The sequence below is a fragment of the Marmota flaviventris genome, chromosome 14 (genome assembly GCF_047511675.1).
Source record: "Marmota flaviventris isolate mMarFla1 chromosome 14, mMarFla1.hap1, whole genome shotgun sequence".
In the NCBI taxonomy this organism is placed as follows: domain Eukaryota; kingdom Metazoa; phylum Chordata; class Mammalia; order Rodentia; family Sciuridae; genus Marmota; species Marmota flaviventris.
The window spans coordinates 89,422,486-89,436,563 of record NC_092511.1 but is presented as its reverse complement, the minus strand read 5'-3'; the positions used below and the strand labels follow the sequence as shown (position 1 = coordinate 89,436,563).

Genomic DNA, 14,078 nt, shown 5'->3' with positions numbered 1-14,078 from the left:
TTTATTTAGATCTTCTGTGATTTCTTTCATCAGATCTTCAGTTTTACATACATGCACATGTTTTGCTAGATGTATTTTATTGGTGGGGAATGTGATTGTTCGTAGTGTCATTTTTAAAATTTGGTTACTTATTTTTTACATCAGTGGAAGAGTTTTATTCCAATTTACTTTGCATTCAAAGAGAATTATAAGCTGTATTTAGTTCCTTACTTTATTAAAATGAATTAAAATTTTAATAGAAATTATAATACATAATGAATTTGCAGATCAAAGTTGGGCTAATTGCTTGGAGAAAAAAACAATTTTAAATTACAAACTTCTCACCTCCACACCAAGGATAACCTTGTAATTAATTAGTCATCATTCATGCTGTTGTGCAAGATACCACTGAGACTTGAATAAACAGGAAAACTGAAGAGTCCTCCAGTCACAGACCAGGGACCTTCCTATGGCTTCTCATAGTGGTGGACGGCAGCATCATGGAAGAGTCATGATCATTTTCCATCTTTAATTTCTCTTACAAAATTTGTTTCTTAGCCATCCCACATCTGTTCATAAACAGGTTTGTCTCTATCCTAGCTAGCAATAGATTTACAGTTTCTGTCACCTACAGTCATCTCCTCCAGCTCCTCTCCCAGCTGGAAACTAATCTCCATATTCTTAAACGTGCTTCATCTCCTTCCTGACTTAAAATTGCTGTTGGTTTGGGCACATTTCCCTCTGCCTAGTGGCAAAACCCACACCTAGAACCTTCCTGTACTCGTCAAAGTTCAAGTGCCCAGGAGTTTCTAAGAAGCACAGAAAGTCTCCATCACCCTTCCCCCTCCCCTCTTTAGCTTCAAAAACAGATAAAAGAGACATTATCACCACTACAATTCAGAAGACCCCTGGCATGGCTTGAATTTCCCCACCAAATCTCATGTTGAAATTTAATACTCATGGTGAAGTTTTAGGAAGTACCCACTGGTACCATGAAGTGGTGATTGAGTCATCAGGGCTGTGCCCTCATAAATGGATTAATCTATTCATGGATCGGTGCATTAGTAGGTTAATGGGTTATCGAATGAATGGCTTCATTATAAAAGCAGCTCTCTCTAGCTTGCTTCCTCTGTCTCACCTATGCCACCTTAAGACTCTGCAGAGTCCCCACCAAAAAGAAGGGTCTCACTTGATGTGTCCCTTGACCTTGAACCTCCCCGCCTCCACATCCATGAGATGAATAAATCTTTATTCTTTGAAAATTACCCAGTCTGCGGCTCAGGAGGCTGACGCAGGAGGATCGTGAGTTTAAAGCCAGCCTCAGCAACTCAGTGAAGCCCTAAGCAACTCAGTGAGATCCTGTGTCTATATAAAATATAATAAAAGGACTGAGGATGTTGCTCAGTGGTTAAGCACCTTTGGGTTCAATCACTGATGCCAAAAATAAAAATAAACTATAAATTACCCCGTTTGTGGTACTCAGCTATAGCACTACAGTGCCATACAGCTTAGGGACTAAGACAACCCTTTTGCCTAAATTTTTTTTTTCTAATTGTGCATTGCTCACGTGATTGATTTTTGTATGTAGACTTTATTGTGATTTTGTTAAAATCACTTATTAAGGTTTTTTTTTCTTTACTTGGTTTTGTAGATTTCTTGGGATTATCTACATAGGCAATCCTGTCCATGTAGATAGACATCATCTGCAAGTAGGAATGGTTTGGCTTTTTCTTTCTCTTTAGCTTCAAAAACAGATAAAAGAGACAAGAAAGGGGACCTTCAGTTTTATCACCCCTGCAATTCACTATGTTTCCTTCCTCCCTCCCTCATTCCCTCCTTTTATTCTTTTTCTTTATTGCACTGGCTGGACTTTCAGTGTTGTTGAACAGGGGTGGGAAGGACAGATATTCTTGCCTTTCATCTAATCTTAGGGGACAGACATTCAGTGTTTCACTATTAAGTTTGGTGTTAAATATAGTGAAATATAGATTTTTTTTTGTAGATGCCCTTTATCAAATTGAGAAAATTCCCTTCCAGGTCTAATTCACTGAAGTTTTTTTTCCCCACATTATGGATGATCATGTCACATCAATTGATGTCTCCTTTAGACTATTAATATGGTGAATCCTATTGATTTGTTTTCAAATATTAAATCAGCCCCACATTCCTGGAAGACACTACTTGGTATGATGTATTGTTATTTTTATGCACACAAGGATTCAGGTTGCTGATATTTTGTTCAGAATCTTTGCACCTGTGTTCATAAGGAGGATCAACTGGGGCAGTTCATGTTATCTTTTCCATCTTGGGCCAACATGAGTAGTTTGTGCTTTTTTTATTCTTTATTTTTTTAGTTGTAGATGGACACAATATCTTTATTTTATTTATTTTTTTATGTGGTGCTTAGGATCAAACCCAGTGCTTCACACATTCTAGGTGAGCACTCTATCCCTGAGCCACAACCCCAGCCCCTAGTTTGTGCTTTTTGAGGAATTGGTCTATTTTATCAAAATTGTTGAATTTGTGTACAAAGACTTGTTCACAATATTTTATTTGTATCCTTTCAATGTCTTGAAAATCTGCATTTATTTTCCCTGTTTTATTCCTGATACCGGTATTTTGTATCTATTTTTTTTCTTTTTTATTCTTCCCAGAACAGCATCAGTTTTGTCAATGTTTTCATATTTTGGGTTCCTTGATATTCTCTATTTTTTATTTTTAGTTTCATTGATTTCTTTCTTCTATTTTCCTATTTTCATCTTTCTGCTTACCTTCTGTGTATATTTCTCCTCTACTTTTAGTTTCTTAGGTGGAAGTTTATATTCTTTGTTGGAAAATGTTCTCCATTCCTAAAATAGGTATGTAATGTTTTACATTTTCCTCAAAATACTGAGTTAGCTGCACTCACCAAATCCTGGATCTACCCTCCGCATAGATTCAGTTCAAAATATTCCTGTTAGTTTCCCTTTACTTCCTGCAGATGTGGATTTTCATTTCATATCATTTTCCTCTATCTCAACATGCTTCATTGAGCATTTCTTTTAGTGAAGTTCTGCTGACAACAAATTCTCTATGATTCATTTATCTGAAAATGACTTTATTTCACTCTAAGTTGACCGACATTTTTTTCTTTCAGTTATTTAAAAGTTTGTTCCATTGATTTGACCTCCATCATTTCTCATGAGAAGTCAGGTGTCTTTCTCGTTGCTGTTCTAGGTGGTTCCCCTCCTCACCAGCCACTTTTATTTATTATTTGTTTGTTTATTTATTTTTAGTCTCCAGCAAAGTTTATTAACTGAGTGCTCACAATGAATCAATTGCTATTCCATGTTTTCTCTTTTAATCCTCACAGAAACCCAATGAAGTTCTTCCCATAAAAGTCTGGATTTTGTAATTTTTTCAGGAATAAATACTGAATAATATTTTAAGGTATGCAGTACGGTAGAGGACATTTGTGTTCTCTGCAGTATGTTTATGAGACTCCACCAAAAGAAGGTATCTACTGGGACAGGGGAAAGTGGAGAGAACATTTTTGATTTTAGAATCAAAATTCAAGCATGATCATTAGCTACTTTAAAAATTGCCCTTTTTTTGTCCTTAATTTTCATCAGTTTAAGCATGATGTTTCTTTTGATTTGTGTTTCTTGAGTTTCATTGAATTTCTTGGATTGGTAAATTGATATTTTTCAACAAATTCAGGGAAACTTTGGCCACCATTTCTGCAAACGTTTTTTATATCCTAGTTTCTCCTTCCTCTGTTTCTGTTTTTGTGGGTTTTTATTTTTAAGACAGTCCTGTTATTTATCCCATCTGGGCTGTCCTCAACTCATGATCCTCCTGCCTCAGCCTCCCTAATAGATGGGATCACAGGTGTGCACCACCTCACCCAACCTGCTTGCTTCTGATATTTTAAATAAATATGTTAGAATGCTTGATATTATCATTGAGACTCTGCATGATGTTGATATTTTTTTCTCTTTGACTTCAGTTTGGATGATATCTATCTCTTGTAAGCTTACTGACTTTGTCTTCTGTCATGTGCATCCTAAATTAATCAAATGAATTTTTATTTTAGATTTTATTGTTCAGATTTAAAACTTATGTTTCATTCTTTTTAAAATAATTTTCCCACCAAGATCCCCATCTGTTGCTCTTTTCTTTCCTTTAGATCTTTCAACATGGTGGTAATGTTTGTTTTAAAGCTCATTTTAGTAATTCTAATAATAAGTCCAATTATAAAAATCTACTAATTCTGCTCACTCCTTTACCTTTTGATTATGATCACATTTTCCTGCTGCTTCTCATGTCTTTTAATTTTTTATTCTATGTTGGACATTATGAATGTTATGTCCTATGAAATTATGTTGTCTAAATTATATATCTTGATATAAATCTATTGAATTTTGACAGACACTTAAGAAGTTACTGACAGATTTCTTGATTTTTTTTTTTTTTTTTTTTTTTTGGTACTGGGATTGAACCCAGGGACGCTTAACTACTAAGCCACATCCCTTAGCCCCTTTTTGTGTCTTTTTTTGAGACAGGGTCTCGCTAAATTGTTTAGGGCCTCACTAAGTTGCTGAGGCTGGCTTTGAACTTGTGATCCTCCTGCTTCAGCCTCCTGAGACACTGGGATTACAGGTGTGCACCATGTGCCTGGCAGATTGCTTGATTTTTGTAGAATTTATTTTAGGCTTTCTCCCCAGAGGCGGTTCATATTTATTTTGCCCTTAGGTGTAGAGCATGCTCTTCCTCAGGCAGGGTCCTCACTCCTAAAGCACAGCTTTTCTGGAATTTCATCTTGACCCCTGAGGTAGGGCATCGACATTCTGCCTGAGCCAGTTCCCCAACTGGTCCCACCACTGCATGACTTCCCATATGTCCCTGTGCCCCTCATCCCACCTTCCCCGGTCCCAGTAGCCACCTTCTGCTGGCCTGGTGGAGTCTCATCCTGCAGCCCAGCCTTTGGTCAAGACCCCCAGGGGAAGGCCCACCCAGACTCCTGTGGCCGCTCCTCCCCGGGACGCTGCTCTGAACACTCCACCTGCCTTAGTAGCCCAAGCTCCCCTCCCAGCCTTACCAGCTGCGCCTTAGCTCACGTCCCACTCCCTGTGCCACAGTCTGGAAACTGTCTCCAGGCAGACGTCCCAGGGGACTGCGGACCTCGCTTCAGTTCCCTGCTGGCCACGATCGCAGCCCTGTGCCGTCATCCAGCCCCGAAAACACTCTCCTCTCATATTTCTTCCAGTTCTAAAGTCGGTTGCAGTGGGAAGGTAAGTCTGCGCTCACGTCCTGTCACCACCGAAAGCAGAAGTCTCCTCAGTCTTTTCTTGTCAATTTGGGTCTAATTTGCATGCAACAAAATGCACAGAGGCCTGAGTTCAGTCCCCTGAGTTTGGACGAGCGTGCCCCCCCACGTCCCCTGCTGCGCTGCTTTCCATCACAGTGCCATTAGCGCTGCCTGCCCTAGGCCTTTGTATACACGGAGTCACGCCGGTGTAAACGCTTTCACATCTGGTATCTTTCCCCCGGCACAATATTTTTGAGCGGCATCCACATTGTGACATGTATCAATGGTCCCTTCTTTTTTAAATGGAGACTAGTGTTCCATTACGATAAATGTGCCACGTTTCCATGTTAGGGACTGTTGAGAATAAAGCTGGGCTGGGGCTAGGGCTCAGTGGTAGAGCGCTTGCCTAGCATGCATGAGGCATGGGGTTCGAGCCTCAGCACCCCCCAAATAAATAAATAAATAAAAGTAAAGGTCCATCAACAACCAAAAAAAAAAAAAAAGAAAAGAATAGGGCTGGGATTGTGGCTCAGCAGTATCAGCAGTAGAGCACTCGCCTAGCACCGGTGGGACCCGGGTTCGATCCTCAGCACCACACATTAAAAAATAAAGACACTGCGTTGTGTCCATCTACACCTAAAAATAAATATTAAAAAAAAAAAAGGAAGAAAGGAGGCTGAGGCAGAAGGATGGCAAGTTCAAGATCAGCCTGAGCAACTTAGTGAGATCCTGTCTCAAAATGAAAAACAGAAATGGCTAGGGATGTAGATCAGGAGGGTTTAATCCTCAGTACCACCAAAAAGTATAATAAAGACAAAATATAAAAAAGAATAGAGCTATTATCAGTATTCTTGAACAAGTCTTTTTTGTGGAAGAATATTTTCACTTTATCTTTGCTTACCTTGTGTAAGTAGGTCAAGGTTGATGTGTGTTTTAACTTTGTAGGAAACTGCCAAGTAGCTCTCCAGAGGGTTGTGCCATCTCACACTTCCATCAACAGCATGTGAGAGTTCCAGTTGCTTCACATCCTCACGGGTGTTTGGTGTTTTTAGAATTATAGATGACTGGGCATTTTTGTGTTTTGAATTGGATTAATTTACTCCTTTGATTGACAGTGTCAGCAGTTTTCTTGTGCTAATTGGCCTTTATATATCTTCTTTTGTGAAGTTCCTAGTCTTTTGCCTATTTAAAAAATGGGAGGAAGTTCATTATATATTCTGGAAATGAGTCCTTTGTGATCTGGCATCTGTGACCTGCCCACTGCATTTCTCGATGACTTGATTGGTTTCTCTCTGAGTGTGCCTGTTTTCTTTTCTTTTCTTTTTTTTTTTTTTTAAGAGAGAGGGAGAATTTTTTAATATTTATTTCTTAGTTTTCGGTGGACACAACATCTTTATTTTATTTGTATGAGGTGCTGAGGATCGAATCCAGTGCCCCATGCCTGCCAGGCAAGCGCGCTACCACTTAAGCCACATCCCCAGCCCTTTCTTCATTGTTTTCTAACCTTATGGTTACTATGTTCTTTATTCTACTTACTTTGAATTTAATTTGCTCTGGTTTTTCTAGATTTTAAAGCTTAGCTCTGGAAGCTCAAGGTGTAGGGAGAATTGCTGGAGCCCCAAGATTGTACCAATCTTCTTTTCCAGTGAAGGAATTTAAAACTACGCCATTTCCTCTAAGCACAGCTTTAGCTTCACCCAGCGGATTTTGATATACTGTGTTTTTATGATCATTCAACTCAAAGTTCACCTTGCAGTTTTTCTTCTCTGGCTTATGAGTTAGTTAGAAGTATATATTTTTTTTAAATTTCCAAATATTTGAGATAGTCTGAATATCTTGTTTTGAACTTAACTTATTGCCATTGTGGTCAGAGTCTGTTTTATTTCCCTGCATCTGGTGTATCTTGATGACCACAGAATGTGCTCTCAAAAAGAATGTGTATTTTACGTTTGTTCTATAAATATCAATTAGGCCAAATTGGTTGATAATAGCTTCTAAATCTTTCATATATTTACTTGTGCCCTTTACTGAAAAAGGATGTTAAAGTCTGCAGCTATGGTTAGGGTGTAATCTGTTTCTCCTTTTAGTTCTGAGGTTTTTTGCTTCAGGTATTTTAAAGCTCTGTTACTGGGCGACTATATTATATTTCAGATTATTCCATCTTCTGGATGAAATGAATTTTGTATATCAGGAAATGTCCAGCTTTTGATCCTTTTACCCACAGTCTGCATCTTCGTATTAAGGGCATCCCTTTTGTAGATAGCATATAGCAGGATTTTGTTTTTTGATGCAATCTGAAGACTCTGCCTGTTAATGGAAGGACACACCTTAGTTTTGGCATCCACCCACGTGTTGCTCTGTGCTCATGGGATCACCTGCTCTCCCTGGCCTGGGTCCTCTGCATTTTGATCTTGCTCTGATAGACCACTGAGCTGTCTCCAACCTGCCCCCGGAAAAGACTGTTGCTGTGAGCTTCCTATACAGACCCCCGTAGCTGGGGAAGAGCCTCTGGGGTGTGTCTACCCACAGTGGACTTGCTGGCTACACGGTTTGCCTAGGCTCCCTTTGACTAAGGATTGCCAGACTTATCAACATGTTCATCTGATAATGGGGATGATCTGGAAAGGAGGAGGGAAAGACGATGAGGAAGTGGGGAGAATTGCTGGAGCCCTACGGTTGAGTGGGTCGGGAGCCAAGTCCCACAGCCCAGGCAGGAGGGTTTGCCTTCGCAGGGACAGAAGAGGGAGAGCAGAGTCTGGGCCCTGTGCAGGTAGGTGGGCAGGTGTGCTGGCAGGAGCTTGGGGAAATTCCTTCTATGGTTTTTGTTTTCTTGATGAAGTAGGGATCAATCTCAGGGTAAAGATGGGGAGGAGGATGGAGACCTAAAGAGAAGGAAGACAGGAAGTAGTTGCCTTGGAGACTGGACTGTGCATGGACCAGGGAAACGAAGCAGGGTACTTTCATCGCCTAGCCCAGAGCAGCTCTGCTCAGGAGCCCAGCCCAGGGAGGCATCCTGGGCTCTGGTCCAACAGTGTGGGAAGCCCCTGAAGAGCGCCCCCTGCAGGGCACAGCAGGATGGGCTCTGCAGACAAGCCTGACTCACCATTCTGCATGGTGCAGGGGAAGCAGACGCTTTGCCTGGGGGCCGTGCCTCCCTGGCAGTGGGACAGTGACATTCCCATGTGAACCTGCTGTCCAACAAGGCATGGGGGCACAATGCTCTTTTGTTCACAGCTTTATTTTATTGTAAAAGTGACCATACCAAAAGAAATCAGGAAGATGTTTAAAAAAAAAAAACACGAATAGTAAAGACTGCTCAGAATTCCCTCTCCCCACTAAGGTAGTAGCCGTTGTTTGTGTTTTCTTGTGGTTTCTTTTTTTAAGGAAAGGTCTGGTCCCTGCCCCATGGGTCTGGAGTTCTGGCCCCCTCCCCAAATGAGAATAACACCCCTGTGCCAGATGTGGCCAAATAGCAGCATGTGAGCTCGCAGTGGGCCATGAGCAGCACCCCCACTCCTCCGCAAGTCGGGAGGGCCTCAAGGAAGGGTGGTCTAAGAAGAGGGTCTTGAAGGTCGAGGGTTCCTCTTGCCTAGTCTGCTGTCTTTTTCCTCCTGTCTCCCTTGATTGGTGCCTCTCCCACTGTGTGGCTGAGAGCAGGGGCACCCTGAGGGTGAGGCAGGCGGGGAGGCCCTGTCAGTGAGCAGAGAAGCTGTGAGGCACAACCCCCAAGCATGCCATTCTATCACAGTCCCTCCATTTGTTCAGTGCACAGCCTGTGTGACCATAGGTGTCATTCAAGGAGAGTCCCTCAATGCCCTGTTTCAGCTCATGCCCTGGCACCTGCCCACAGCACATGTCTCTCCCTCCTGGGTCTGTGTCCCTTCCAGATAGCAGTGACAGTGAGCTGGAACTGTCCACGGTGCGCCACCAGCCAGAGGGGCTGGACCAGCTGCAGGCACAGACCAAGTTCACCAAGAAGGAGCTGCAGTCACTCTATCGGGGCTTCAAGAACGTGAGTGCTTCCTGTGGAGAGGCCCTAGGAGCCTGGCTGCCCAGCCCCATCCAAGCAGGAGGGACCCTGGCCCAGGGAACCTCCTAGAAACTTCTGCAAAGCATAGGGATACTACAGGGGCATTCCGGAGCTCGGGTGTTGTGGATAGCTGCCTGGGGTGGGCAGGCCCCAGAGTGGACGCTGTGACGGCCACTGTGCTCCTCAGCAGAACATGTGGAGCAGCTTGGCATGAGGGGGCAGCCCCCACCCAGGGCCAGCAGGGCCCCGGCAGCGTGCAGCCCTCCAGGGGAGGGAGAGGCCAGGCGCTGTGGACTTGGCCTGGAGCAGGGATTGTCCAGGATGGCTGAGGGGGTGACTTCCCATTGCAGGAGTGTCCCACGGGCCTGGTGGACGAGGACACCTTCAAACTCATCTACTCGCAGTTCTTCCCTCAGGGAGGTGAGTCCGGGGCGAGGTGGGCGGGGCTGCTCCAAAGCCCCGCCCCCATCCCATGCGCGGGAAGGAGATCCAGCTGCCACCCACACCCTGGTGCCACTGCTTGCCTTCTGGAGGACTGGCACTGCTTCTGTCCCTTTTGAAGAGCCTCCTGCCCCAGGCAAAGCTGGGACCCCCTCCCTGGGGCGGCCAGGGTGCGGGTGGGCCTGCAGACATCCAACGTCCCCACCCAGCCTCACCCTTGCTCTCCCCAGATGCCACCACCTACGCACACTTTCTCTTCAACGCCTTCGATGCCGATGGGAACGGGGCCATCCGCTTCGAGGTAGGTCCCTGCTGGCCCGTGCCACACACAGAGAGGGTCAGGGAGCTGGACCTTGCTGCCCAGGTCCCCTGTTCTGAGTCTTCTCCTCCATTCCAGGAGTTGGCTGCCAGCTCTGCCCAGCTGCTCCTACATGGGCAGTGGCTGTGATGCGTGTGAACGTGCATGTTAAGGGGTCAGGTCTGACCGAGTCCTGGTGCTGGGCATGGGGTGCCATGCTCCTAGTTACTGCACAAGCAGGCCAGAAACACTCGAGAACAGCCTGAGTGGGCGCCAGGCCATCCTCCCAGCTGGAGGCTGAGAGCGAGGCCCAGGGTTCCCCAGTGTGACAAGGGGAAGCCAGGCCCCGCCACCACCACAGACAGTGTCCCCCAGGGGGCCTTGCCTGCTCTGCACCAGGGGCTCCTCCCAGGCCTGGCCACCAGGGCATCATTTGAGAGAGGCCTCAGCTGTGGAGCCTGAGCCCCTAAAAATAGCTGCAGGCGAAACACTGAAACCTCTTCAGAGAGGAGCACCTTGCAGGAGGCAGCCTGATCGATCCCAGCCAGCTCGGCTTCCAGGGCCAGGGCGCCACTGCCAGCAGCAGAGAAGCTCGGGGTAATAATAACCCGTCGATAGCACCACCTGGTTTATTTTTACACTGTGTGCCGACCACACACTGACACACAGGACAGATGGGCTGGGGCAGCCCCACGCCTCGGCCTTGCTCTGTGACCACAGCCCCCCCCACCTCCGCACTTGCAGGGCTCCCGGCCTGTGTGGCACCCGGCCTTGGCGTCTCCTTTATTTTCAGTATCACCCAAATACCACTGCCACAGCACAGGGAAGATCCAGTCAGCGTCAGAGTGATGGGGGTTCCTGGTCTCCTCCTGCCCGTCCCTGGTGGCCAGTTTCCCACGTGGCCTCTCAGAGGCAGCGGGGACCTCTGAAGGAAAAGCAGAGGAAGAGAGAGTCCAGAGCCAGGGCCCAGCCAGGCGTGGCAGGGCGCGGTTTTCTTGTTCAGAATGGAACGGCTTAGCAGGGCCCTGTGCTGGGGAATGCTCAGGAGGGTCATGGCCACCCTCCCCCCAGGGAGGTCTGGGGTCCTTGGAGGCAGTCTTTGTGGGAGGTGGTCTGTCAGAGGCTGAGACGGAGCTGGTGCGGAAGCCATCCTGCTGGGCACTGTAGAAGGCCGTCCTCCTGGTGTCTTTTTGAGAGTTCCATGCACGTCTCTGCGGATGAAATGCATTTCCCTGGCTTCATGTGGAACCCCCCAGGAGCCTCTTGATGTCAGTGCTCACCCCCAGGAAGCCGTGTTCAAAGAAGGAGAGGGCACATGGCCCTTCTCACTTCCAGGCTTCCAGAACCTTCCATGCACCCCTAAAATGGAAAGTCAAGTCAGCTTATCAATACTTACGATGACCCCCATCCTTTCTGCGTGTGCTTGGGGATAAGACACACATTCATTACAATTTACTGGGATAATGAAATAGTGTAACTTCTCTGCCTTCCCCAAAATGAACACCAAAAAAGGAAAGAAACCTCAGAGCCAGCAAACCTCAGATATAGTCCCCTTCCCCGCCTCAGGGTCTGGCACCTGCTCCGGTCCCAGCAGCAGGGAGCCTGGTGTGGGCCTCCCTTCCACCCTCCGCATCATCCGGGCCTTTCTAACTCAGCTGGTTCACCTGGCCAGAGAGGCACAGAGCTTTCTAAACAGTTCTTCTTGGCTGGTGCTTTTCGGTACCCAGGATACAGGCGGGCCACCGAGGGTGGATGTGGCCTTGGCTGAGCTGTGCCTTTGGAAAGTGCTGGCCAGGACCCACCTGGAAGGCATGGGCACCTCTCTGTTCCCACCCCTGCAGTAAACCACGCCATCAGCCAGGCTGGGCATCCCTGGTCATGATGAGTGTCATTGATGAGGGCAGCCAGCCACCCCGATAGTCACCCTTGGCCCCCCACTGCCAGCCAAGCACCTGCCCTGGGCTCTGCCACGCACCCTCCTGTGTCCCCTGGGTCTAGGGGACACCATAGGAGCCCTGCACCTCCCTGGACATGGCCTCAGAGACAGTGGCAGAGCAGGAGCTGTGATATGACAGGATTCCTGGGTGTTGGTGACCAGAACAAGGAGTTATAACTGAAGATGAGAAACTGTGCTGTGTGGCCCTGAACTTTAGAACAGCAATGCACTCTGAGTCAGCTTTTCCGCTGCTGTGACTAAAGGACCCGACCAGCACGACGGTAGAGGAGGAAGAGTTTATTTAAGGGCTCACGGCTTCAGAGGTCTCAGTCCATAGAAGGCTGGCTCCATTCCTCAGGGCTGGTGTGAGGCTGAACTTCATGGCGGGAGAGTGTGGCAGAGGGAAGAGGCTCACGTGGTGATCAGGAAACAGAGAGACTCCACCCACCAGATACAAATATATACCCCGAAGCCACACCCCAATGCCACCTCCTCCAGCCACACCCCACCTGCCTTCAGTTACCACTCAGCTAATCCCTATCGGAATTAATTCACAGATTGGATGAAGACTCTCACAACCCAGTCACTCCTCCTCTGGACCTTCTTGCATTGTGTCACACATGAGCTTTTCGGGGACACCTCACATCCAAACCATAACATGCCCAGACCTGGGCTAGCCACACTCAGGGTCACCTGCGTATTTCCTTTACAAATGAGGCCCACCAGTAGCCTGGCAAAGGACATTGCCACCTCCATCTCCTAGTACTGTCACCCCTAAGGGACACAGGTAGGCACACTTCTTGGTTGCTAGCAGCGGGCCATGGCAGAAGGTGGTGCTGGTGCCCCCGGGGCCCACCTTAGAAGCATGGCTGCTGAGCAGGCCCCACACCGTGGCCTCCCATGGCAGAGCTTGTGGGTCCCAGGAGGGTGTGTGCTGGGAACCGCCTCGTCCTGTTTGAGCCTGTCGTCCGCCGTGGCATGCTGGGCAGCTCCTCCTGACCCTCTGGTTCAGAGGTGAGTCCTGGTCCTCTGTGGGGGGTGGACAGCCAGGGCTTCCCAGGCCATGCACCCCACTGCCTACTCTCCAGCAGGCTACAGCCGGCACTGGGTGCAGGCTCCGCTTCACCCAGTGATGTGAATGCCACACCCAGCAGAGCCTCACAGGGACCCACAGACTTCCTCCTGACCATCTTCTTTCCTGATCTCTTTGACCCGTGTCGCTCTTTCCTTTTGTTACAGAGCTGGGGCCTTTGGAGAAACTGAGGCACTGCAAAGACCCCACTGCAAACCCCAAGTCTTGCAACCAAGTCAGAGAAATTTCAGACATGTCACTCAGAGTGACAGGCATGAGTTTACTAAAGGGATAGGAAAAGCGAAAGGGGACACCCTCAAGGGAGAGAGTGGGTGGGTCCTCTCAGAGTGGAGAGGGACAGTGTGCCTCTCCCAAACTCCAGTTTTATTGGGGATCCCAGAGAAGTTCCAGAAAGTTCTGTCCAGGTCTACCTCTTGGCTTTTGACTGACAGCAGGGTGACATCAGACTTTCAAGTTCCCACGGTCATGGCATCTCTAGGTCACCTTGGCCCATGCTGAGCGGTTCTAATTGGATTCTTAACCATACATTCTTACAGATTTTATGGCCAGGAGGAACTATCCTTATCTCCCAGAGTTTCAGGATCTGGTCACAAAAGTCCCCCCTTCAGGGTAAGGTGGATTCCTCTTGAGGTCAGGCAGAACTGCAAGTAAATTGCTTCTTGGAAAAGAAATCATGTGGGGGTCAGTACAGTGGGGCTACTGTACAGAATTATTCTTGTAACCTCAGCTTCCACCACTCACATCTGCCTGTCCACTAACAAGAGGACCCACCCTCTCCCTTCAGGGGGTCCCTTGCCCTTTTCCCTATCTCATCCATAAACTCATGCCTATCACTCTGAGTGACACGTCTGAAATCCTTCTGACTTGGCCACAAGACTTGGGGTTTGAAGGGGGGTCTCCGTGGTGCTTCGGTTCCTCAGAAGCCCCCCAGCTCTGGACCCTCTGGTTCTCCCAGGGGGGCCCTCGCAGTCCTCCTTTCTGTTTTCCAGCTCTTTCTGGAAGGCCCCACTG

At 47.2% G+C, this 14,078-nt stretch overlaps 1 protein-coding gene across 3 annotated transcripts in view; it reads left to right on the top strand.

The window, feature by feature from the left end:
• Positions 1-14,078, top strand: part of Kcnip3 (potassium voltage-gated channel interacting protein 3) — a 75,491-nt gene that overhangs the window by 56,563 nt on the left and 4,850 nt on the right. The window contains exons 3-5 of one of the 3 annotated variants that reach the window (XM_027919799.2): positions 9,161-9,281; positions 9,650-9,719; positions 9,971-10,041. In XM_027919799.2, the coding sequence (XP_027775600.1) occupies positions 9,161-9,281; positions 9,650-9,719; positions 9,971-10,041 (262 nt within the window). Of the gene's footprint in view, positions 1-9,156; positions 9,282-9,649; positions 9,720-9,949; positions 10,042-14,078 lie in introns of all 3 variants that reach the window. The other 2 variants (XM_071601898.1, XM_027919802.2) reach the window with 2 other exon arrangements.